This window comes from Ursus americanus, chromosome 26 (genome assembly GCF_024610735.1).
Source record: "Ursus americanus isolate L20-20 chromosome 26, mUrsAme1.1.p, whole genome shotgun sequence".
Taxonomy (NCBI): Eukaryota; Metazoa; Chordata; class Mammalia; order Carnivora; family Ursidae; genus Ursus; species Ursus americanus.
In genome coordinates, this window is record NC_142152.1 from 6053497 (window position 1) to 6081340 (window position 27844).

Sequence of the window (27844 nt, forward strand, 5' to 3'; positions counted from 1 at the left end):
GGTACAGCGACCCCACCTCCACCCCGGGTTCAGGGGTGGGTGAGATCTCAAACCAGATCCAGCCAATGAGAGTCTTAGGAAGTGTTGCAGGGATACGGTCAGGACTTGTGCTGGAGCTGTTATTACCTTTCTTCTGTGATTGCTAAACTGGTGAAAGCAAGCCTGGAACTGCTGACACTATACTGATGCTGCAGGGGAGAGTCTGTCTGAGACTTAAACCAGTGCCGGGGCAAGAAGGACCGAAAGGACAATGCAAGACATCTGATGACATCATCTCAGCACCTGGATCCCGCTGAGCCTGAAGTGGGCCCTATTTCTGAGCTCATCAGTTATTAGCCAGTTTCACTTGCAACCAAAGGAGTCCTGATTAATGAATACCCGGGGTAAGTGGGATGCTCAGAGTGGGAGGAGATGAGTCAGAGTGGCCACACCAGCAGATGTGGCAGGAATTCAGATGTGAGGTACCGAAGGTCCAAACCAGAGGGATATGGAGGTTGAGAGGAAAGGAGGTGAGTGAAGCGGTGGGAAGGAACTACTAAGAATTTTCCTCTCTTCCAAAGTTGTACAAGCAGTGTCTAATGCTTCTTTGTCACCTCTTCCTTCGTGATGCCTCCGTACCTTCTCTCTTTCGTTTGGTTTTGGCAACTTGGTGAAGCAAATGAAGCAGGTATTCTTGTCCCCATTTTATAGTGTGGAGAAGTTAAAGGACTTGCCCAAGGTCATAGGGGAACCCTGGGGCCTACTTTGGATTCTCTAGCTCATGCTAAATGGGCCCTTGCGTGGGTACGGTATGAAGTCACCAGGTACTGTCTTTCTGTCACTTTAGGATGGAGGTGCTTCCCCACCCCCAGGACATGGAGAAACAGTAGGAGTTCTTACAGAGGAAAGGCCCGGGAGCCCATGACCCTTTTCATTAAAAATAAATTCTGCCTGAGTCTCCTGGTTCTAAATAGAAGAAAATGTAGATTTGGGGCAGAACCGAAGGGAAAGGGATTTCCCTTGGCAAATTATTTGCAATTTGTGGATTGGAGCTGACCCAGCTCCAATTCCCACGTCATTGTGAATGCTAAAATGTGACCAGCTTTATTAAAGAACCAGGGCTGGAGGCAGTCCTTTCACATGGGCTCAACAAAGCAGGAGCAGAGTTAAAACTCACCAGCTGCCTCCTCACAGCATCTCATGTCCAGAATCTGTCTACATTTTCACCCACGGGTTCTAGGTCTACTCCCAGCCAGGCACTTCCCGCGGCTGTGGGAATAAGAGCATGCATGATTGGTTTGTGCCATTCCTTAGGCATCGTGAAAAGCTACCTGTGGTGAGTACGTGGTCCTCAGGCTCCAGCACTCAGTGGAGTGCGTGCATTTAAGTGCCACCGCCAGAAATTCTGAATTAGTTGGGGCCCATCATCTGCCTTTTTAATTGGGATTCTGATGCAGGTGGTCCAGGGACCATTGTCTGCGAAGCAGGGATGTAAGTGGACGAGTGCACTAACTCCCAGCGGCCCCTATCAGTTTGAGAGGCGCTGCTGTTCCTGACACGAGTCCTGGGAGAGGCAGCATTTCCTTATGACCAGGGTCTATCACTCCCTGGCATCATTCGAGGGACCTATGGAAGGTTTTGTTGACTATCTCTGAGGAGCTGCTGAATCTAGAATGCTAAGCATTTTGCCTTCTCCAGTACTCCTTTTAAATCGTGAACAACTTATGGAGAACAGCATTCTCTGTGTCCTTTTTTTTTTTTTTTTGGTGAGGGACAAATCCCAGTGCGGCACACTCACAGCACATTAGAGTGTAACCGCAGCTCACGTGTCCGCACGGTCCAGGCTGCCAGAGCCCTGCGCTCTTCCCCATCACCTTTGTCTGTCCCCACGCATGGGCCTCTAAGATGTAGGGACCCAGGGAGAACGGCTTTTAAAGAGTCTCACGAGTCCTTCCTTAGAGGACCTCTGTTAACAAAGTCCTAAAGAAAATCAATGGATTCCTATTTCCCCACCCATCCTGTTATGTGTCATCATCTTTCTCAAATTAACCATGAAATCGATGGGTGAGCTGGCCCCCAGGCCCTCGCCATGAAATTGACTGCATATGAAATGAATTTGAAAATTCCATTTATTAAAACAAATACATTGTCCGTGTGGGATGAAAATGTGCACATCACATTCAGGTTTCCCTGCTCTAACATTCCTGTGTTTCCTCTCTGAAAGACACACTCCATAGATCTTATATAGGAAAAATGTGAACAATCCTTGGGTTGGGAAAACATTGATACGTAACAATTCACCATTGCCAGCTTGAAGCAAATATTAAAAAAAAAAAAACAAACCAACTACAAAAATCTTAGCATGCTGTCTAATTTCCCCAAATCCCATTTGTGAATAGGAGTACGTGGAGAAATGGTTTTTAATTTTTCCTTGGTAAGCAATCTCTTTCAAATATTATTATTGAAATTAACCTCAGATCAAAGCACTGTTTTGCAATCTCTAATTCAAATTAAATAGTACTTGGTTTAAAATTGGAAAAGAAAGAAAAAAAGAAACCAGAGTTAATATTAAGGACGATACAATTTTTTTTCTTAATATGAAGGTTACTGTTACAGTTTAACTGCATGACAGATTTTCATTACTATCCAATACATTATATACAGAAATTAGGGCCTTGCATAATTAAGTTAAATTTTCCTATTAGTTATTCCTTAAGATAAAGTTATGCTGGTGGAAATGATTGTTGAATTTCTAACAGAATTAAAGCTCTTTAGAGGTATAAGTCATCAAAAGATTTCTTTCCCCCTCAACAAGTAAAAATACCGATAAGCAAAAACTCATATAAAGACTCTGGTATTATATACCATACTACAGGACATGAAGTAATGAAAAAGCCCAAACATTTTCCTTAATTTCAGATTGATTGTGTATTTTCTGCTTTTTCTCTTTTGTAAACAAGGTCACAAGTTTGGAACTTCCTTAACTTTTAATTATCAGAGCCGTAATACAGTGCTTCCTTCAAGTTTTAATTCCATTTTAATTGCTCCAAAGATCTAGATTTACATAAAAATATAAAGCATCCAAGAAAAATAAATGGTGTGGATTATGAAAATCCTTGGGGTCTTACAATGATGCCTTAATCACCATCAAAAGGTGCTTTATTCAGAGTTGTTTTTATGTGACCACATATTCAATTCATGTTTTGGCTTAATTTTAAAAATGTGATATGGTTTTAGCTGATTCCACAGTATTACTAAGCTAATGGTACAATACCATATTAGTTTAATAAATACTCTGCCAGGGTCTTCCTACTAAATCTTCATTAGCGTTTCGCTGATTGTAATAACATCCCAAGGTTTGAACAGAAGTATCTGGTTATAGAACTAGATTCACACATTTTGCAAATATCTCAGGATTCCCTTGCCCCCACCCCAGGTGTGAGCTTTCTTTTACCATCATGCCCATAAAAGGCGCTAGGGAAAGTATTTACTAACTCTTTCAAAATCTGTCCTTGGCATACGAAGCTTTTACATCTTCTTTTCCTTCTTCATTTTTTTTTTAAACAGAAGGAAGAGAACAGAAAGAGAATAGAATTAATTTGGAAATAGTCTTTTGCAATTTCAAAGTACACAGCAAGCTCTAAGACTGGTCCTCTTTTGCCTGGGAATGACACAGAAAAAAATTGATGCAGGTTACCAGGACCTTCCATTACTGATGAAGGCTAGAGCTGTAATGAAAAATCACTTTCACTATCATCTCTCAGGAAGAGAGAGCTCTAGCTGCAAGGAAGTTGTAAATAAGGACTGAGAGACTCAAGATGGAGAACAACAGAAAAGGTTCTACTGAAAAATCTGGTGAGTGAAAAGCAAAGACCATCCCAGTGGCAAAAGAGAGCCAGAACGCTTTCTGGTGTTGCTGGCTGGGGGTAGGGGCGCACCTGACCTCTTCTCTGTGGCAGGTGAACAGCCAGGATTCTGCAAATATGTCTTCTCTGGAGCCATTGGTTTATTTCTCTTGATTCTTGAACAAACAGAAAGTGTTCTTTCAATCTAGAATTTCCACGATGCAGGGAAAGATGAAATTGGCTCTTACTCTATGACAGAAATGCCTCCCCATTGATGGTGAATCCCTCCTTCCCTCTCCTGCTTGGTGGTTCCTGTGCTGCCCTGGATCCTGGATACAGCCAAAATGCTTTGGATTCTGGAAAATACGTTGAAGAGGCGTTTACGCCGCTGTGAACTCAGAGGTATTTTAGGCATGGCTACGGCTCTGAAGTAATCTCAGTTTTCAAGACACTGAGTTTTTTCTTCTCTAGCTTCTTTTCTCTCATTCCTGTTCCAAACTTTAGTAAAACAACAAACCTTCTGAATGGATGTAACATAGGGACATTTTCATGCAGTATTACTCAAAAATTGTCACAAATATATGAAAGCACCAGTCACAACACATGATTTACTTTTACTTGCAGAATCAAAGCTATCATGTACAAATGTTAGGGATTGTGATAAGAGAACACAGACAACCGGCATTTTTTGTTATTACCATGAGGACAAACCACGGGGAACAGCTCCCTAAACATTTGGGTGCTCATCCTTGGAGTTCAGTCTTCTCTCTGTACTACTCTAATGGGAAGGGGTGGAAGGAGAGGCAGGGGAGAAGGAAAAAAAAGGCACAAAGACTAAACATCAATGCCATTAAACCAAACCGCAGCTACACTGGACAATTCAGCTTATCGAAGGGTATTCTAAAGGCAATAGTCATTCCAAGAAGGTCATACATATCTTAGCTCAGTACAGCTGTCTGTTTTTATTTTTTTATTATTTTTTTTTAAATATGAAGCAGAAACATAAGGTTTGGGGAGGGATAGCAGAAAAGAAATGAGGCGGATTTTATCTTTACATATTCCCTTGCTCCAGGCAGTTCTGCAGATATCAGATCTCTTAACTCGGATGTGGTTTGGCTTTCATTCTCATCAAGGGGACCGGTTCTTTAAACATGCATGGCCTGAAGTTTCCAGGATGGTTCTCCTCCCTCTCTTTAAATGCTGTGGACTAGAAAGGCGCCCACTTCGCTTAAACCTCGACATCAGTGTCCCAGGAGCCCTGAGGCTCTTCAGGCTCCTCGTGAAGACTTAAAGGATGGCGCAGAAAAACTTCTTCTCCCTAAATGGGTTTTCTGAAGCCGGGACGGGGGTCAGCAGGGGGTCTTCCTTGGCATGCGCCTCGCAGTAGGCCATCAAGTCTGCGGCCGCCTTGGATACCTGAGGACAAAAACAACCGGACCTTAAGAGGAAGCACTTGCGGAAGCATTGACGCATGCGCAGGCAGCCAGCGCGGACTTCGGGTCCAGCTGCCCCCCCCTCCCCCCCACCGGGGACTTGGGCTCAGCTCCGAGCGCTGCACGGGTCACTAGCTCGCCGGAAAGGGAGGTGGGGCGCCCAACCTCCCGAGGACCTCCGTTTCCTTCGTGGGAAGGAAGGGGGTTGGTGAGCTCGATCTCACGGGGCTGTCTGCAGCAGGTCCGGACTAGGGCGAGGGGAGCGAGGCTCTCAGCGCACACGGACTGGGGTGCTCACTGTTAGGGTCACGTGAGGCTCAACCCTGCATTCGTACAGCCCTGACAATGGGGGTTCTCCCTCAATTTTGTGCCCCTTACCTCACCCTAGTCCCAGCCCTGGCTGCAAGGGTTAAACGAGATAATCCACGCAAATCGCTTAGTGCCTGGCACACAGTAGGCTTTCCACACAGGATGGGTGAAGCCATGTTGATTTCCTTTTTATTTTTATGTATGTATGTATATATATATTTAAAAATTGTATTTATTTATTTGAGAGAGTGAGCGCGCAGGAGCAGGGTGCGCGGCAGGGAGGGCAAGGGCAGACGGAGAAGGAGAAGCAGACTCCCCACCGAGCAGGGAGCCCAATGTGGGGCTCAATCCCAGGACCCTGAGATCATGACCTGAGCCTAAGGCAGAGGCTTCACTGAGCCACTCAGGTGCCCCCATTTCCTTTTTAAACAAACACATCAGGATATATATATATATACACACACATACATGTGTGTGTTTTATATAAAACAAAAAATGCACATATATAAAATATGTAACTTCAGTACTATTTTTATATGTTTATATATTACATATCATTATAATTTATTATGCATCTGAAATACATATTGCTTCAGTCTGGCACTGTCTCTTTTAAGGAGTCCCACTGCGAGGCTGGTCAGTGATTTCAGGGGTGCAGTTATTTCTCACATTTCTGTAGCTTCTTCTTGGGAATGGTCTGAAATACCTTCCTACAACCAGCCTTCAGAATGGCAAATTTTCACTACTTGAGGGTGGACTTCATTTGGGAGAATAAACTAAAGGTCAGTTATAACCACATCTGGGGGCTAGGTGGACGATCCACCTGAAGAATGTCAATTTGGGCTCAAAAACCATAAAGTTAGAGTCACTTCCTTACATGACATAATAGATTTGCTCTGGAGATCACTCCAGAAGAGCTTTTAACATCACTGTACTACTATGATAGTCTTTCAAAGTGACTACTGAAAGGACAATCCTCTAAGAGTAGGACGGATGATATCATTGTTAAAAATATTCACTGCCTGCCCCCTCCCCCCCACAGGTGGATTACACATACCCACACGATGACATCAGACTTGCTCTGCCAATGAGATGTAAGAGAAGTGATCTGGGTCACTTTGTGGCAGAAGCATCAAGAACCGATGCAGTTTGCCATGCTCTTGCTCTGCCAATTTGTCCGACTGAAATAATTTACTGAGAACCTCTTAATTGATTCAGAGGTTTTAACAAAAGGCACAGGGGCCACACCCTTGATTTGGTCCTTGCCTAACAGCGAGTTGATTAGAGCTTTGTCCCTTAAAGCCCTTTCAATTTTATGGCTTACTGCTTTCATCTTCTAACCCCATAAGTCTTTGAATTTTCGGACTCTATGTTCCTTTCATCACAGGCCAGAGGCAATATTCTGGATAGAGGCTGCTGCACCTGCCAGGGTCCCTGCCCAAAGTGATATGGTGTCGAGGGGCAGCTGATCTGTAAAGGACATGTGGTGGGAATAAGAAGTCTATCTTTGTTGTTGTAAGCCCCTAAGAATGGGAGGAGAGGACCTTTTGTTACTGCAACAAAACCTAGTCTACCCTGACTGATATAAAGAGGTATAGGTATTAGTATGTGTGTGTTTCTTCGGTCTGCCTTAACTGCCACAAACTGGGTGACTTAAAACAACAGAAATTTATTCTCTGACAGTTGGTGCTAGAGACTGGAAGTTCAAAATCATGCTATCAGCAGGGCTGGTTCCCACTGGAGGCCCAAGGAGAATCTGTTCCATGCTTCTTAGCCAGCGCCTGGTCATTTCCAGCAATCCCTGGTGTCCCTTGGCTTATAAATGCATCACTCCAATCTCTGCCCATATCTTCACATGGCCTTCTGTCCTGTGTGTCTCTGTCCTCACATGACATTCTCTTGTCTATGCCCAAATTTCCTACCTACCAATCACTGGATTAGGGCCTACCCTAATCCAGTATGACCTCATCTCAACTTGATTACATCTACAAATATCCTGCTTCCAAATAAGATCACATTTTAAGGTTCCAGGTAGGTTTAGGGGACACTGTTCAATGCAGTACAGTAGAGTCGTGTAAAAGTCAGTCTCAACTTTTTTTTTTTTTCATTTAAGATCTTTTACTAACCTTTTTTCCAGCTTTATTGAGATATAATTGATATACGATGGTGTGTGACTTTAAGGTGTATATTGCAATGATTTGATACACTACTATATCATGAAATGATAACTGTAGTAGGTTAATTAATACCTCACATAATTAGCTTTTTCTGTATGTGTGTGGTGAGAACATTTAAGATCTACTCTTTTAGCAACTTGCAAGTATATAATACAGTATTGTTAACTATAGTCATCATGCTGTACATTCAATCCCCAGAATTAATTCATCTTATAACTGGAAGTTTATAACCTTTGACTAACCTCTTCCCTCACCATCTAGCCCCTGGCAACCACCATTCTACTGTTTCTGTGAGTCAGACTTTTTAGATTCCATAAGTGAGTGATATCATACAGTATTTGTCTTTCTCTGTCTGCCTTATCTCACTTAGCGTAGCGCTCTCAAGGCCCATCATAGTATCACAAATGGCCAGATTTCCGTTTTTCATGGCTGAATAATATTCCATTGTATGTACATAAAACATCTTCTTTATTCATCCACAGATGAACAATTATGTTGTTTCCATATCTTGACTATTGTGAATAATGCTGCAATGAATATGGGGGTGCAGATAACTCTTTGATATTCTGATTTTATATCCCTTGGCTATATATCCAGAACCGGGATGGCTGGATCAGATGGTAGTTCTACTTTTAACTTTTTGAGGACCGTCCATAGTGTTTTCCATGCTGGCTGCACCATCATACTTTCCCACCAAGAGAACATAGGGTTCCCTTTTCTCCACATCTTTACCAACACTTGTTGTCACTTGTTTTTTGATAACAGCCATTCTAACAGGTATGAGAAGATAGCTCATTGTGCTTTTGATTTGCATTCCTGTAATTAGTGTTGTTGAACATCTTTTCACATACCTGTTGGCCATTTATATGTCTTCTTTGGAAAAATGTTGGCTCAGTTACTCAGCCCATTTTTTAATCAGACTTTTTTCCTTGCATGAGTTCTTTATATATTTTGGATGTTAACCCCTTACCATATATATGGCTTGCAAATATTTTCTCCTTTTCCATAAGCTGCCTTCTCATTTTGTTGATTGTGTCTTTTGCTGTGCAGAACCTTTTAGTTTCATGTAGAGCCCTTATTCATTTTTGCTTTTGTTGCAGGTATGTTTGCTGTCATATTCAAGAAATCACTGTCAAGACCAATGTCAAGGAGCTCACTCCCTATGTCTTCTAGGAGTTTTACAGCTTCAGGTCTTACATTTAAGCCTTTGATCCATTTTGAGTTAATTTTTGTGGGTGGTGTAAGATGTGGATCAAGTTTCATTCTTTTGCATGTGATTATCCAATTTTCCCAACATCATTTATTGAAGAGATGAGCTCTTCCCTATTAAGTATTCTTGGCTCCTTTGTCAAATATTAGTTGATGGTATATATTAGGGTTTATTTCTTGGCTCTTTATTTGGTTCCATTGGCCTGTGTGTCTACTTTTTATGCCATACTGTTCTGATTACTATAGCTTTGTAACTGAGTTTGAAATCAGGAAGTGTGATGCCTCCAGGTTTGTGCTTCTCAGGATTGCTTTGGTTATTCAGGTTCTTTTGTGGTTCCATGCGAATTTTGTGATTTTTTTTTCTATTTCTGTGAAAAATGCCATTGGAATTTTGATATGGATTGCAGTGAATCTATAGATGGTTTTGGGTAGTATGGACATTTTAACAATATTAATTCTTCTGATCTATGAACACAGACTAACTTTCCATTTATTTGTGTCTTCAATCTCTTTCATCCAAGTCCTAGTTTTCAGGGTACAACCCTTTCACGTTCTTGGGTAAATTTATGTCTAAGTATTTTATTGTTTTTGATGCTATTATGAATGACATTTTCTTTTTCTATTTCATTTTTTTGTATAAAAACACAATAGATGTCTGATGCTGATTTTGTATCCTGCTACTTAACTGCTTAGTTTCTAAGTTTTTTTTGTGTGAGATCTTTAGAATTTTCTATATATAAGATCATATCATCTTCCGACAGAGACAGTTTCACTTCTTCCTTTCTGACTTGGATGCCTTTTATTCCTATTTCTTGCCTGACTGCTCTGGCTAGGACTTCCAGTACTATGTTCAATAGGAGTGGTGAAAGCAGGAACCCTTGTCTTATTCCTGATCTTAGAAGAAAAGCTTTCAATCTTTCATCATTGAGGATGATGCTAGCTGTGAGCTTGTCATATATGGACTTTATCCTATTGAGGCCCAATGCCCAATTGCCCATGTTGAGGCTCCTATGCCCAATTTATTGAGTTTTTATTACAAAACAATGTTGTATTTTGTTAAATGCTTTTTCTGCCTCTATTGAGATGATTATATGATTTTTACCTTTCATTCTATTAATGTGATGTGTCACATTTATTGATCTGTTGTCCCATCTTTGCATCTCAGGGATAAATTCCACTTAACTGTGGTGTATGGCCCTTTCGTTGTGCTCTTGAATTTGGTTTGCTAATATTTTATAAAGAATTTTTGCATCTTTTCACCAGGGATATTGGTCTGTAGTTTTCTTAACTTGTAGTATCCTTATCTGGCTTTAGTAACAGGGTAATTCTGCCTTTTTATAATGAGTTTGGGAGTATTCCCTTCTCTTTGATTTTGGAAGACTTTGAGAAGGATTAGCATAAATTCTTTTTTAAATGTCTGGTAGAATTCACCAGGGAAACCATCTGGACTTGGGCTTTTCCTTGTTGGGAGCTTTTTGATTACTGATTCAATCTCTTTACTCTTTCTTGGTCTGTTCAGATTTTCTATTTCTTCATGATTTAGTCTTGGAAGGTGATATGCTTCTAGGAATTTATCCATTTCTTCTAGGTTATCCAATTTATTGGCACATAATTTTTTCATAGTAGTTTCTTATGACCCTTTGTGTTTCTGTGGTATCAACAGCAATGTCTTCTTTCATTTCTGGTTTTATTTGAGTCTTCCCTCTTTTTCTTCTTAGCCTAGTTAAGGATTTGTCAGTTTTGTTCATCTTTTCAAAAACCAGCTCTAGGTTTCATTGATCTTTTATTTTTCTGGTCCCTATTTCATTTATTTCTGCTCTTATCTTTGTTACTATTTCATTTATTTCTGCTTTCATCTTTATTTCCTTACTTCTGCTAACTTCAGGCTTAATTTGTTGTTTTTTAGTTCCTGAGGTTTAAAGTTAGGTTTTTTAGGACCTTTCTTTTTTCTTTTCTTTTCTTCTTTTTTTTTAATGTAGGTAAAAGGAAACTTCCCTCTTGGAACTGCTTTTGCTGCGTCTCCTAAGTTTAGGGATGTTGTGTTTCCACTTTTTTGTTTTCAGATATTTTTTTATTTTCTAATTTCTGCTTTGGTCCATTGGTGTGCTGTTCAGGAGTGTGTTAATTTCCACATATGTGTGAATTGTCCAGTTTTCCTCCTGTTATTGATTTGTAGTTTCATACCACTGTGGTTGGAAAAGATTCTTGGTACAATTTTAGTCTTCTTAAATTAGCTAAGACTTACTTTGTGGCCTATTATTTGTCCTATCCTGAAGAACATAAAATGTACACTTGAGAAGAACATGTATGCTGCTGCTGTTGGAGAGAATGTTCTGTATATGTCTTTTAGATCCATTTGGTCTAAAGTATAGTTCAAGTCCAGCGTTTCCTTATGAACTTTCTGTCTGGGTGATCTATCCATTCTTCAAGTGGGCTATTAAATTTCCTACTATTATTTTATTGTTGTTTATTTCTCTTATCAGGTCTGGTAACATTTGCTTTTTTTAAAAAAATATTTTATTTATTTGTCAAAGAGAGAGCGAGAGCATAAGCAGGAGGAGTGGCAGGCAGAGGGAAAAGCAGGCTTCCCACTGAACAAGGAGCCCAATGTGGGACTTGATCCCAGGACCCTGGAATCATGACCTGAGCCGAAGGCAGATGCTTAACCGACTGAGCCACCCAGGTGTCCCAGGTCTGGTAATATTTGCTTAATATATTTAGGTGTTCTTGTATTGGGTATATATATATTTATGATGGTTATATCCTCTTGATGAATTGACCCCTTTATCATTAATATAAGGACCTTTGTCTCTTGTTACAGTTTTTGGCTTAAAGCGTTGCTCTTTAATTGACATTACACTGCTTATAAAAATATTTTTATTATGCTCCTATTATTTCAGACATTGGGTTTTCTCTTTTGCTCTACACAATAATCCTGAGGTAAGAAGCATTAAATTCCTTTCACAGGTGAAAAATTAAGCCTCAGCAGATGGCTTGAGTTGTTCAATGTCACATAGCAAAGCACTTGGCAGAAAAAGAACTGAACCCTTGATGCTTTGCCATTAAGCCACAGCTATCTACATACGAGCTACTCAAATGCAGGGCTGGTTCCAAAGGGGGAAATTGAAATTCTTTGTGCATCTTTATGAAATGCTACTATGATGGAATGAAAGGAAGCAGCCTGTTCTTGTCTTAGCTCCTCTAAGTGAAAGCAAAGGACAGACTTTCAGACTGAATCTCAATTACTTTTTTTGTGTGTGTGCCTTTTACTTGTTGAGCCATAGTCATTATTACCCCAAACAGGAGCTCAGCTGTAAGCAGCAAAGACTAGGCAACAATATCTAAAACTCACTTGCTAAGAAGAGATCCAGCTCCACCCCTACTCATCTGTAATGTTCACACACAAACACGGGCGTACCTTAGAAATATTGCAGGTTCAGTTCCAGACCACTGCCATAAGGGGAATACCACAATACAATGAGTCAAGTGAAATTTTTGTTCCCCAGGGCATATAAAAGTTATGTTTACACTATACTGTGGTCTATTAACTGAGCAATAGCGTTATGCCTAAGAAAACAATGTATATACCTTAATTCAAAAATACTTCATTGTTAAAAATTGCTAACCATCATCTGAGTTTTCAGCAAGTCACAATCACTAGTCACAGATCACCAAAACAAATCATGAAAAAGTTTAAAATATTGGTAGGATTACCAAAATGTGACACAGAGACATGAAGGGAGCAAATGCTATTGGAAAAATTTCACAAATAGACTTGCTCAATGCAGGGTTGCCAAAAACCCTTCAATGTGTAGAAACTGCGGTACCTGAGAAACGCACTAAAGCAAAGCACAACAGAACAAGGTAGGCCTGTGTGTTGCAGCAACTTTCAAAATCTTTTTATAATACATAAAGTGCTACACTGGGCAAAATGAATAGCTTAAGAGTTGCTTATATCTCATATTTGAACACTTCATTCTGAATGGTTTCTTTCTCAAAGTATTTTCTGAGTTTTATCTTGTTTCCTTAACTAGACTGCAGCTCCCTGTGGGTGACAGTCCAACACACTGTCAGAATCTTAGCAGTAGAAAGAATAATTACTAATATTTATCTGCCCTTGCTATATGTCAGAACTGTGCTAGCCACTTTACATACAGTATCTTATTTAATCCTTACAACAATATTATGGGTCACAAGCTATTATTGTCCTCATCTTAAATATGTGAATTTGAGGCTTCATTAGGAAGATGTTTGCTGTATGTAGGTCTCACAGCTCATGAGTGGCTGAGTAGAGGTCAGTGTTCCTGACTTAAACCTATGAATACTCTTCCTTTCTAACCCATAGCCTCATCCTTGTCCCCTACCTTAAATGAGTCACAGCAATAGTCTGCCTGGCAAGTCTTTCCGACTATCCCTGCTAACGTTCTGCACACAGCGTCCCTTACATTATATATTCCTAGGCCTGCTTCCATTAAGATTTCCCCAATAACCCTGGGCAATCTCTCTCTTTTTTGTCCTGTTGATTATTCCTCCAAAAATATTCCAAATTTATCTCCTTATTGTCATTGTCATTGACTACCCAAGTTTAAGCCCCCATTTTCTTTCTCCATGCTTATGGAAATAACCTCTTAAATAAAAATGATTTATTGGCTTTTCCAAGGGGTCTGCTATAAACTGGACGTTCACGCCCTCCCAAATTTATACGTTGAAACTTACTTCCCAGTGTGATGGAATCTGGAGTTCTCATGAATGGGATTAATGCTATAAGAGAGAGTATAAGAGAGACCCCAGAGCTCCCTCGCCCCTTCTGCCATGTGGGAGCATAGTGTGAGGTCAGCCTTCCATTAGCCAGGAAGCAGGCTCTCACTGCACATGGAATCTGCCAGTGCCTTGATGCTGCACTTCCCAGTCTCCAAAACTGTGAGAAAAAAATGTCTGTTGTTTATAAGCCACCCAGCATGGTATTCCATGATAGGAGCTCAAATGGACTGACACAGGGTCAATGGATAGAATTCAGGGGGTGGTCTGTGAATATCAATGATCAAAATTACATCTTTATCTTCACTAACCTCAAATGGAGATTTATTAGCATTTCTGTCCATTACATTCCCAGATGTAGACATCACAGAACAGTAGCATTAGCAGTCCCTCTGACTTGGTTAGCCATAGAAATCAGATATTTCCCATCACATTACAAGTTATTCCAAACATCTCAACATTTCATTAATGTTCATCCACCACTATTAGATCTTATATAATCAGTTAATAAAGGAAAACATATATAACTCTATCACAAATGTTCTGCTAAAAACTATTCTGATAAACTGTATTTCAATATGATTAGTTTCCTTTGTAATTTGAAAACATTACTCTGGGAAGGAGACCATATGCTTCAGTAGGCTGCCAAACAGGTCTAGGGCAGAAAGAAGTTTAAGAATCTCAGTTGTAAATGAATTCCCAGCTTTCGCTACTGTGCCAAGAGTAGTATTTTCCATACTGCAGCTAGAAAGTTAATTTAAAAATATAAATTGGCTCATACCACTGTCTTACTCAAACCTCTAATAGTTTCCCATTGTACCTTGTAGAGAACCAAAACATCTTAAAACAGCCTGTGGGGGGGCGCCTGTGTGGCTCAGTTGTTAAGCGTCTGCCTTCGGCTCAGGGCGTGATCCCAGCGTTCTGGGATCGAGCCCCACATCAGGCTCCTCCGTTGGGAGCCTGCTTCTTCCTCTCCCACTCCCCCTGCTTGTGTTCGCTCTCTCACTGGCTGTCTCTCTCTCTCTGTCAAATAAATAAATAAAATCTTAAAAAAAAACAAAAACAAAAACAGCCTGTGGGTCCCGTATGCTTTGGGCCTGCCCATCTTTCCAATTTCATGTGTGGCATTCTTCCCTCCCCACACATCTCTGCTAATGTCATGGAAGCTCCAAGTTCTTTTCTGCCTCAGAACTTCACATATACAATTCCCTGGAACATTCTCTTCCCCATTTTCTAAATAGCCTGGCTCCTTCTCTTCCTTTAGGAGTCAGCTGAAATATTGCCTCTCTATGTCTTTAATGACCACTTCATCCAATAATGACTTTCCTCGTTATGTTCTTTCTTCTCATTCTTTTCCTTTATAGAGAAACACTTCTCACAATTTATAATGACAACCGTTGTTTATTTGCTGTTTGATATTTGTCTTTCCCTTTAGGCACTATACCCTAGGAAGGCAAAAACCATATCTGCTTTATCTACCACTGTATCACCAGTGCCAGACACATGGCAGACACTCAGATAATTGCTGAAGGAGTTCTCAAACATAATCTTATTCAATTAATATTCTATTCAACTAATATTTACTGAATATCTTAAGCCAGGCTTAGGTCTGCATTCTTGGAATAATAAAGGAACAAAATACCAAAGACTTCTGTCCTTGCTGAACTTACATAATTTTCTAGACTTCTAATTCAGACTATGATGAAAAAAACACACACTAATTAAACTGGAAAAAATATAGGAACAAGTAGTTTATAAATGTTTGGCAACAGGCAGCACAGGACAGTGATCAGTGAGAGAAGGGAGATAACATAAGCCCCATGATTGTCCCAGCTGATTCTGCAATAAGGGTTTTTAGGCCATGGCACAGGGAAAAGCCACCACAACAGAGTTAAGGAATCTCCTTGAGTTGAGGAAAGAGTAATAGAGAAGAAAGGGCTACATAGACATAGAAAGAAGGTGAGAGAAAGTATGAGCTCTGGAGGCCTCCAGAGGATTCCTTTTGAGTCTTTAGCTGAATACAGATGAGCACATATGTGGGAGAAAACTGCTTGAGGCTGTGCAAAAATATTCAGAAAGGATCAAGTGGAACATCCCTGGTGATCACACAGGGCTGGAGTAGTTTGTGCCTCCATTGGCAGAGTAGAGCCCTATATGGGGGGTTGAGTAGAGCCCTATAAAGGGTATTGCTTCAGGAGTGGTGCCAAATTGGCCTAGGTTAAAGGCTGCTATGGGTGCACCTGTCAAGGTTCAGTAGTAAGTCTGAAATAGATCAAAATGTTTCCAAGTAACTGAATTGCACCATAGAACAAAACCCCCAAATATTAAAAAGAATACAAAAAATTCCAGTATGCCACAATATCTAGAATCCAATAAAAAAATTCAAGCACATCATTAAGTGGGAAAAAAAATCTCTTCGATATAAGGAGAAAAATTAATACAAAGAAGACCCAGAATTGGCACAGATGATAAAACTAATAGATAAGGATGTTGTTAAGATAGCTATTGTAAATACTGTCCATAAAATCAAGAAGGTAGAGGAAGATAAAAAGAGACATGGAAGATATTTAAAGAGCAAATCAAATCTCTGGAGATAAATAATACATTGGATGGAATTAGCAGCAGATTTAGACACTGAAGAAGAAGAGATGAGTGAACTTGAAGACAATAATAGGAACTCTCCAAAATGAAGTACAGAGAGAAAATAGACTGAAAAAATATGAACAGAGCACCTAAGCTAGAAGATAACTTAAGGACCTGAAAACACATAGAATTGGGGTCTCTGAAGGACAGGAGAAAGGTTGTGGGTACAGAAGAAAGAAAAAACAATATCTGAAGACATAGTAGCTGAAAAGACTTAATGGTTGATGAAAACAACAAACCCACAGGTTCAAGCAACTCAACAAACCCCAGATGAAGAAACAAGAATCAAAATACACTGATGTACAGCATAATCCAATTGCCTATACAGTATTTGAACGGGAAAATGTAAAGAGAACAGAAAAGAAAGCATAGTAGTTATAGAGAATGTTAGAAGGTAGTAAGATTGATTGATTGATCGATTGATTTAGAGAGGGAGAGAGCAGGCAGGAGGGGCAGAGGGAGAGGGAAAGAATCTCAAGCAGGCTCCACACCCAGTGCAGAGCCCAACATAGGGCTCAATCTCACAACCCTGAGATCATGACCTGAGCCAAAATCAACCACCCACGTGCCCCAGAGGGTAGTAAGTTTTATAAGGAAATGAAAAGTAGAACAGGGTAAAAGGGATTAAGAATGTGTGTGTGTGTAGGGCGGTGGGGAACAGATCGCAATAGTTAGGCTTAAATGAGAAGGTAATTAATCTTTGGGTGAAAACTCACAGAATGAAGGGGAGGCACTGATCTGCATTGTAAAGGAGTACTCTGAATGCTCTGTGGAAAGCAGCAAGTACTTTGTGGGAGTCACGGGTTGAAGTAGAGACTGCCCTGGAGACTACTGCCATAATCCAAGAGAGAGATGGCAGTGGTTCAGAGGTGGTGTAAGGTGGTATAATTCTGGATAAACAGTATTTGAATGTAGAATCACCAGGAATTTATGATGGACTGGAGAAAGGGTATGAATACAAAAGAACTCTAAAGGCTAACTCTTAAAGTTTTTGGACTGAACAAATAGACAAAGCTGTTCTCATTTCAGCTGGTGAAAGCTGCAGGGGAAGTTTTGGGGGTGATATCAGGAATACAGTTTAAGTTTGGAATTAAAATGTCTGTTAGTGAGATATACAATGCTGGAGTTTGAGAGAGGTGTAGACTAGAGCTATAAATTTGGGAATCAAGGCCATATAGAAGGTACGTAAAGCCTTGGGAATGAACAAGATCATCAAGAGAGTATATTTAGATAGAAAAGAGAGGGAGAAGTACTGAACCCTGGAACGCTTCAATGTAAGAAGCTGGGGACCCTAAGAGGAGCCAGAAAAGGAAATTTAGATATAGGTACCTGTGAGAGTAGGGACTGTTGAGAGCCAAATGCTGAAGAAAATGCTTCAAGGCATAAGGAGTCATCAACCATGACAAATGCTGCCAGTAGGTCAAGTACGATGAAATGGAGAACTATTAGTTTTAGCTATCTGCAGTCATCAGCAGCCTTGGTGAGAGAAGGTTCAAGAGAATGGGTTTACGAGCAAATGGGTTTACGAGCAAATGGGGCCTCCTCCTTCTTCTTCATGAACAATTCAGTCTTAAAGGGATTGGGTGAGACTAAGCAAAGTGGGCTCCACACTAGGTCAGGGGCCCATGGTGGGAGGTCAGAGCTTGAGCCGGGCAAGAACAGCATCTCTAAGGAGGATAGCCTGGTGAGGAGTGTAGGGGCCTGAGTGGGATGCGAGTGCATCCATGTCAGGAGGAGAGGTCGTGGAATGGGACGTTGGTTCCCTACAGGAGAGTTGGCCAAATAAGGACCAGGGGAGCTAGGATCCTCATTGTCAGTGAAGGAGTTACAAATATGAGAAGCAGAAAGCCAGAATATACTCTGTGTAGGACAGGACCTGGTGGTGTTGGTGTGAACTCATGGTTACATATATACAGATACAAAGATAAAGAAATAAATAGACATGTATGCTATTCTCAAACTCTGTCCACTGAAAGGAACCTGGAGCAGCAACACTTCAAACACTTCAGCAGTGAGAACAACTAAAACACTAATTTAGGAGTGAATATTTTCACTTCTAAATACTGTCCTCAAAGGAAGTATTGCTCTTAAAGAAAAGGGTGGTTGGGGCAGGGAAATAATAAGAGGACCCTACACCATCTTTTTGTGCCAAGCACTAAGGAAGCACTCAAGGAAAGACAGAGTCATGTCAGAAGGACATAGTACAATGTGGTCCATATATACAATGGAACATTACTCAGCCATCAGAAAGAATGTTTACCCAACATTTGCAGTAACATGGACGGGACTGGAGGAGATTATGCTAAGTGAAATAAGTCAAGCAGAGAAAGACAATTATCATATGGTCTCACTCATTTATGGAACATAAGAAATAGCAGGGAGATCGGTAGGAGAAGGAAGGGAAGAATGAAGATGGGGTAAACAGAAGGGGGAATGAACCATGAGAGACTACGGACTTTGGGAAACAAACTGAGGGCTTCAGAGGAGAGGGGGGTGGGGGATTGGGATAGGCCAGCGATGGGTATTAAGGAGGGCACATATCGCATGGAGCACTGGGTGTTATACGCAAACAATGAATCATGGAACACTACATCAAAAACTAATGATGTACTGTATGGTGAATAACATAACATAATAAAAAAATAAAAAAAATAGTAAAAAAAAAAGGACATAGTAGCTACCTTTTTAGTCTGTGCCAATTAAAACATCAAAATAAATGATGATAGATTATAAACCACCAAATAAAAGAGGAAGGCATGAGTCTATATCAATATAATTAAATAAGTTTTTAAAAATAGAACGTTTGATGAGGAGTGGGATAGTGAATATAGTCTCAAGGTCCGTCTCCCAAGATCCAAATATTTATTAACTACAAAAGACAAAAGAAGAACTTTACATGAAAAAACTGGAAGATAACACCTTAATTAAGTAATTGAAGTTAACATCACCAGTAAGTGACAGTTTGAAATCATATGCCACTGATAAAATATAATGAGGCAAATATCTCCATCAATTCTATATTAATGTTCCCATCTTGTTACTTGAATTTAATCATAAGGAGTTATCTGACAAACCCAACTTGAGCGGTATTCTACAAAATGAATGGCCCGTAACCTTCAAAAGTGTCAAGGCCATGAAAGTCAAGGAATTCTATGGACAGGACAACTAAATGCAACACATGATTCTGAACTGGGTTCTTTTACTCAAAGGGATAGTATTAGGGGCGGCTGGGTAGCGCAGTCGTTAAGCATCTGCCTTCGGCTCAGGGCGTGATCCCGGCGTTCTGGGATCGAGCCCCACATCAGGCTCCTCCGCTGGGAGCCTGCTTCTTCCTCTCCCACTCCCCCTGCTTGTGTTCCCTCTCTCGCTGGCTGTCTCTCTGTCAAATAAATAAAATCTTTAAAAAAAACAAAACAAAAAACAAAACAAAACAAAAAAACCAAAAGGATATTACTAGGGTATTTGCAATACTTAAATGGGGTCTGGGGATTAAAAAGTAGTAACATATCAGTGTTAACTTCCTAATTCTGATGACTGCATTATCATTATGTAGAAGAATGTTTTTACTTACAGGAAATGCACGCTAAAGTATTTGGTGGAGTGATGGGGCAACTGTTGAGAACTTATTTTCAAATGGTTCAGGGGAAAACAAAATTCTTTGTACTGCATTTGCAACCCTATTGTACCTTTGAGATTATTTCCAGAGTAAAAATAATTTTTCAAAAGAAAGGGAAAAAAGCCATTACAGACAGTGACTATAGACAACTTTTTCAAGAAGTTCTACAAAGCAGAGCAAACAAATGAGGCAGTTGCTGGAAGAGGAAGTGGGCGATTCAGAGAAAAAAATAAAATTTTATTTAAGATGCAGAAATAACACTATGTTTGTACACTGATGGAAACGATGACATAGAGAACCAAAACTGATGATTCAGGATGGACAGGTGGTGGAGTGTGACTTTGGATTTATGGAGATGAGATCTGACGCACATGTGAAGGAATTATATTTGATAAGAGAGTGGATCTCCTCAGATTGACCATTGCTGAAGCCCAACTATCCAGCAGCCTCTCCAAACTAGACTGGGCCTGAGAACCTGGAAGTAAAGAAACGGTGAATGGAGCGTCCCAATAAAGGCCACCAAACTATGATTTTAGGCTCTGAAAAAATAAGAACCGACTCTAGGCAGACATCCTGACAGCTCTGAGAAGCAGTTGTCAGGATAAAAATCAGACCTCAGAATTTAAACAGTATGTCAGGATATAGTTCTGCCTTCATTACATTCTGAAATGAAGACACATTTTAAAATTGATGTTGCAAAATGCTTGCAAGCCATCAGGCAAAGAAATAAGCACTGACAGGTGGTCACTGCCTATATGTGTGGGAAGTCACATGTGTGTTAAGGGAATCGGTTAAGTCCTTCAGCTGAGTTGCCTACGTTAAAGGCACCACCAGGGTTGACTTTAATTTAATTTGTTGCTTAAAAGGACCTCAAAATCTGTGCTGGGATGGAGGCTTGAAATGGGAAGTTCACCGTCTGTCATGGGCCTGGTGATGCAGCTGAAGGCAAAAGAAACTGCCAAACCTCTGGGAAGAGACAGAATTTCCAGACTAGGAGAGACTGGTCTGACATTTGTCTAGAAAGGTCTTTTGCTCAGGTCAGAAGCAACTGGCTATTTTAAAGTCTTCATTTTTCTTTGAATTGTTAATATGTAATTCAAGTAAGAAAAAAAGAAAACATCCAGCTTAAACACTAGTGAGTGCACAAGAAACCTTAGGATTCTTTGACATGCCTTGGAGCCAGACTGAAAATATGAGAGGTGCTATGGACAGCAAGATTACTAATGTTGGGAAGGAAGGGCAGCGAGTTGCCGTGATGTCTCATATCATCATGGTGCCTGCATCACTGCTGATGGCCAAAATTGAGTCTAAAGGATCTTTCCTGGGTGTCAAGAGCAGCCAGGATCAAACTTGTGATACTAGAGGAAGTAAAATTGTATGAATAGATATTGACTATTTTTTATTTATACAATAATGAGTGAATCTTCTAAGTAGTCTTCCCCTCCCCTCTCCTCCAAGGTGGTATTAAACTAATGGTATATCAATAGGATTTTTCTAAAAAAGGAAATAGGATAAAATTTTTGAAATTAATAACTTCAAAAGAATCATTTAATTTACTCTATTTAATAAAAAAAGAAAGACGTTCAAAGTGTCATCCAAAATAGTTATATTTTTAAGAAGGGAGACTTCATCTGCCCTGAAAACTGGGCTATTCAGAAAAATTCATTTCCTAGGGATTTCAAATTATCAAGGTTGAACAGTACTACTACCATAGCTCCTAGACACAATGCATAAAGCTAAGTGTATTCATGGTGCTTAATAAATGTCGACTGAATTTTTAAAAGTTATATCAACTCTCATAAAAATGAAGTGTCAAGCTCAATTACTAATGTATGTGTGAATTCAACTGTAAATTTTTTGTTTCATTTTCAGCAAATTGAATGAATTAGGACTGGCCAACTGTGAATACGACCCTTTCCTCTTTACGTCCTTTGACATACTATACTGATTTTATTATCCCTAAAAATACTCTCAACTGGCCTATGAGGAGGATAGTATCTCATTCTTCCTAATAAACCAAATGCAAGAATTTTTTTTTTTAAAGATTTATAGGGGCGCCTGGGTGGCACAGCGGTTAAGCGTCTGCCTTCGGCTCAGGGCATGATCCCGGCGTTATGGGACCGAGCCCCACATCAGGCTCTTCTGCTATGAGCCTGCTTCTTCCTCTCCCACTCCCCCTGCTTGTGTTCCCTCTCTCGCTGGCTGTCTCTCTCTGTCGAATAAATAAATAAAATAAAATCTTTAAAAAAAAAAATAAAAAGATTTATATATTTATTTGAGAGAGAGAGTGAGTGAGTGGCAGGAGGAGCAGAGGGAGAGAATCTTCAAGCAGATGCCCCACTGAGCATGAAGCTGGGTGCAGGACTCAATCTCACCACCCATGAGATCATGACCTGAACTGAAACCAAGAGTCAGACACTCAGCCGACTGACCCCCCAGATAACCTGCAAATGCAAGCATTTTCAGGAAGAGATGTTAAAACTTTCATTTCAAATTCTGGAAAAATACTTCAAAAGTCCCAAACCCAGGATATAAGTCCCCTCTCTACTACCAAAGATGATGTCTAACTGGTCCATTTCTCACTACCATTTTCTGTGAAGTTCAATTCCAATCTTTTATGAGTCAATCATCAAAAAGATGATTCAATCATTAGAAACATTTGTGTTTATTTAATAATTTATACATATTTGTCAGTTATGAAAATCAGCTTGTTTTTATGTTGAACTGTTTTAAAAAGAAAGTATACAATAAACGCTGGCTATTTATAATCAAACACAAATCATGAAACTATTTGTCCTCTCTTCATTTTTGTATTTCAATGAATTTTCTCCTATGACCACAGTTTTTTTAAAAGATTTATTTATTTTTCCAGGGGAAGAGGAGAGGGGCAGAGAGAAAGGGAGAGAGAATCCTCAAGCAGACTCCCCACTGAATGCAGAGCCCAATGCAGGGCTTGGTCCAAGGACCCTGAGATCATGACCTAAGCCGAAGTCAAGAGCTGGACACTTAAACGAGTGAGCCACCCAGGCGCCCCTATGACCATAGTTTTATTTGGCCAATTATATTCATGCTTGCAATTTCCCAAACCATAAATGTCATTGGAAATGTCATGTGAAACATAGCTCCTGATATCCTGTTACATGACACTCTAAGTACATGAACTTCAAGCTCTCCACTAAAAAAAGTTTCTTGAATGCCTGTACCCCAGCACCCTGAAGTATACAGAGAAGTAAATGACATGGTCTTTGACTCTGAAGACTGTGTATTCTAACTGGAAAAATGTACTTGATGAAAATGAAACCAATTAGTAAATATGGTCAGAACGGCAAGAGATTCATGGACAAGTGGGGACTGGAGCTGACCCCTAATGGTGGAGTGAGATTTGGATAGGATCTTAGTTGGTTCAGGCTTCTGTAACAAAATACTGCAGATTGGGTGCATTAGAAGCAACAGACATTTATTTCTCACAGTTCTGGAGACGGGAAAGTCTAAGATTCAGGTGTTGGCAGAGTCAGTGTCTGGTGGGGGTCACTTCCTGGTGCACTGATGTCTTCTCACTATTACCTCGCATGGTGGCAGGGATGAGGGATCTCCCTGGGGTCTCTCTTACAGGGGTACTAATCCTATTCATGAGAGCTCACCCTCCTGAACAAATCATCTTCCAAAGGCCCCACCTCCAAATACCATTATATTGGGGGTTAGGATTTCAACAAATGAATTTTTTGGGGGGTTGGGGGAAGACAACCATTAAGTCTGTAGTAGACAGGAAAAGAATGAGGGGAAGGGCATTCTCGCTGAGGGACCCAGAGTAACCAGAGAGGTGGGAATTTACATAGCATATTCTTGGGATAATAAAGGGAGCAAGTTGGAAAGGTTTATTAGGAATATTTGGGAGCAATGAGAAATAAATTTGACATTTTTATGTGGGGTCAATTTATGGAGCATCCAATTAGTTAAGATTATTCACCCATGCTTCTGGCCTTGGCTTTCTTTTGTTCTTACATCTACATTACTCTTCATGATGCTAACGAAGCCCTCTGTAAAAGATCATCTTTCCAGCTTACAATGATTCTCACTCCTCCTTAACTATCCAACCCTTCCCCATTCATAGGGGTGGGTAAATTCCTAGGAGCAATGTTTGTGCAATGTGGTTTGATTCTAATGTCTGTTGATTGAACTGCAGATGCTTCACTCTTACTAGAACAGAGATGCCATTCTAGCAATATACACTTGAGACTAAAAGGAACTGAATCGATCTATCTCTTTCTTCATGGAGCTGGAAGTGACATGAGATCCTGGGAGCTGTGGGCAGTCATCATGTCTCCACATGGAACAGGCAGCTGAGAAATCTATTCTTCCTGGGAAAAGAGAGAGGCAGACGCACAGAGCGAGGCAGGGGCACGTAACAGAGCTCTCCTGGTTTCTGATGGTCTTCCAGCTCTTATTTCTACTGCTTACCCAGCTACATTTCTGCTCTTGGAATCTGAGACACACTGTATCTTTTATAATCAATCCCCTCTTCCTGCTTAAGTGAACTTGGGCTAGGCTTCTATTATTAGAAACCCAATGAGCCCTAATAGAGTGGTGAATAAATAGATTTACTGAACCCTGCTGTCCTTTGCTTTTGGACATGGTTTCTCAACTTGTGCTCTAAGGACAAGCTTCCTTTCATCTGTCTTTGCTCGACATCAGTGTGACTATATTGCGGTCTCATACATCTGAGTGTCACAGTCTCTATGCCCCTCTCTGTCCCTGTCCCTAGATCCCTTCCCAGCTTCCTTTGAATTCTCTTTACTTTCTGTCCTTGAATGAAATGCTAACAAAGAAACACAGAAAGGCTGGAAGTATAATTTATATATGCCTGAGGCTTATGAACAGATAATGGGTTCATTAGCTCAATTCTCCTGGGATCTGTGATGCAGAGGGATAGGACACAAGAAGGTTTAAAAATGAATACGCTACTCAGATCCTCTCACAGTACAGCTTCTCTCTGCAGCCCGAGTTATTCTGGGGGGCACAGGAGGCATATAGCCACCCCTGCTGATGGGACTCTCAAAGCTCCAGTGCCAGCCCTGCCCTGCCCTGCCCCCCGCTTCTCATGGCCTCAGTTACAGTGGGCTCTGCCAGACGTATATAACACCACGGCCGCCCTATAGAGCTTGAAGAGGTCACTACTCTGACTGCAGAATCACACACATGGGATCTTCAGAGAGAAGCCCTTTCTTGCTGACAGGATCATGCAGGGAAAGTAGGTGGAGAAGACTAAGTGCTCAAAAGCCTTTGAAGGGACTCCTAAAGGCAAATAACCAAGCCCTACACCAGCTAGCTCAAAACTCTGTCAACACTGTTGCAGTTTAGCCAACAGCTTGAACTAAAAATAATCTGCCACTCCGCCACAGCATGCCTGCCTGTCTCCGATGTGCAGGACAAATGCTGAATGACACGCTGCTGCGGTATTGCCAACAACATGAGGTCTCACGACATAGCAAGGGTCCAGAGACTTGGATGTGAAGATCGCCTAGGAAGATCACCACCTAGCGCTGTTTGTTCAATGAACGCCTTCTCTCTTACAGTGGTGATGCCTTTGGTGTCTTCAGAAGTAGTATACGACGGGACTCAGGGTGTGGTGCTGCCTTCTTCTGGTGATATCTGGTGATTATGCTTCTTGGATATCTTATTTATGTCAGTGATAGGTCTTGCTCATATTTTTTGTAACCCCCTCCTAGACTAGGAGATCCTTGAGGGCAAGAGCCATGTCTTCATCTTTCTCCATCTCCGTACCTCTAGGACCTAACAAGGTCTCGCCATTTAAAAAGTTGTCAATAAAATATGTATTGGATAAAAGACTAAATGAACAACTGAAAATTGGTAAAAATCCAACCTAATGATGAGGGTCTGGGAAAGCTTCTCAAAGGATGTAATGATTGATCTGAGTCTTCACAGAGTCGCCAGAGTTTAAAGCAGGATGGAGAGGAGGCGTATGTTCCAGGCATTTGAAATTTTCATCAAGGGCATCAGAAGTGGCTCAGTATGGCAGGTGGGCAAAAAGAAGGGGACAAAGCTAAGAAGAGGGGCAGAGGCCAGAAGGACCTTGCATACTCTGCTAAAGAGTTTGAATTTTATTTTACAGGTGATGGGAAGCATGAAAAGATTTTCTGTGGGAGAGGAACATAATGAGATTTTCTTAGAGAAGATTTTCTTTGGTAGCACTGTGGAGGGTAATTGATGGCAGGGATGGAGAAGGGTTGAGATGGATTTCAGGGATCAACTAGGAGCCCCCTACAGTCAGTAATTCAGGTGAGGCAGGATGGAGGTCTGACTTATGGCTGAAAAGGCCTATTTCTGTCCTCTTCCTCCCACTGCCAGCTTTTCATCACCTCCAACACCATCACATCCTCCTTCAGGAGCCAGATCTGAGGATGCTGAGGAGTAACAGAAAATGCCAACCACAACAGTGCTTCACAAATACTTTCATCTTAGTTGAGCCACCCTGAAAGGCAAAGTGACATTTTCCAGAAGGTCCATGGGCAGAAGCTTCCTCTCTCCCCACCTCTCCCAAAGAAGCACTAAATGACACTTTTTGATGCCACGGTCCTTGAGCCACCTCACTTCTTGCAGCACGTTCTGTGCCCACCTTCTGCACTGTACTTTTTCAGCAAGGGAGTGAAAAAGAAGAGGCAAAGAGGAGAAGAGGAAGGTGCTGCAAAGGAGCAAGGCAGATGGTGAGGACCCTGTATTTATCTCATTCATGAATAAGAAGAGTTAAAGCTGTTGAAAGAAGAGAAGCTGTTTACACGGCCCCACTATCAGAACTCAAAAAAGATGAGGACAGATAGATGCCCACGGATATTTGCACAGCTTATTTATGAAGGAAGATCATCTTTCCCTTCACTCTCTAGCCCATATCTGATGGGAGTTAGAAGGAGCAAACCCCAGGTGCCTGGCTGGCTCAGTAGAGCACATGACTCTTGACCTCAGGGTCATGAGTTCAAGCCCCACATCAGATGTAGAGCCTACTTAAATTAAAAAAGAAAAAGAAGGAGGAGGAGGAGCAAATCTTTTCCCCTAGGTTCTTTCTTTTTTTTTTTTTTTTTACGATTTTATTTATTTATTTGAGAGAGAGACCGAGCGAGCATGAACAGGTGGGAGGAGCAGAGGGAGAGAGAGAGAGGGAGAAGCAGACTAACTGATGAGCAGGGAGCCCGACTCAAGACTTGATTCCAGGGTGCTGGGATCATGACCTGAGCCAAAGGCAGACAGTTAACCCACTGAGCCACCCAGGTGCCCCTCCCCTAGGTTCCTTACCTTGGCTATACATTGAAACTAACTGATAATGAAAAACAAAACGCAATAAACCAAACCTGATGCCTGAATCATACCCCAAGAGACTCTAATTTAATTGGCCTAGAGTGTGGTTTTGGAATTGATCTTTCCAGAGTTCCCTGGGTAATCTGAATGTACAGGTGGGCAGAGAACCACTGTTCTAGACTGGGGGTGAGCAAAGTTTTCTGTAAAAGGCCAGAGAGTAAATATTTTATGTTTTGTAGGCCACATGGTCTCTCTTGCAAGGACTCTGCTCTGCTGCTGTAGTGAGAAAGTAGCCATAGACCATATGCACATGAATGGCTATGTTCTAATAAAACCTTGATCTGGCTCATGAGCCTTAATTTATTGACCTTTGCTCTAGAAGATACTCCAAAGCTTGGGTGGGTTGTTCAGGTTGCTAACTCTGGTATGGAGAAAACAGGAAAAATATTCTAGTTTTAAAAAGAATTTGGCATTTGGATGAATGTTCTAGCTTTATTTTAATAAAATGAGATATGTTTCTGAGTTCCATTTGATAAAATACTTTCATTAACCCACTATGCTGTTTGA

At 40.8% G+C, this 27844-nt stretch overlaps 1 protein-coding gene across 3 annotated transcripts in view; it reads right to left on the reverse strand.

Moving 5' to 3' along the window:
- Nucleotides 1-2090: 2090 nt before the first annotated feature.
- GNG2 (G protein subunit gamma 2) overlaps nt 2091-27844 on the reverse strand; it is a 117228-nt gene continuing 91474 nt past the window's right edge. For all 3 annotated transcript variants that reach the window (XM_087855973.1, XM_045810372.2, XM_045810373.2), the window contains one exon: nt 2091-5240. In XM_087855973.1, coding sequence (XP_087712099.1) covers nt 5112-5240 — 129 coding nt within the window. In that variant the 3' untranslated portion in view covers nt 2091-5111. The remainder of the gene's footprint in view (nt 5241-27844) is intronic.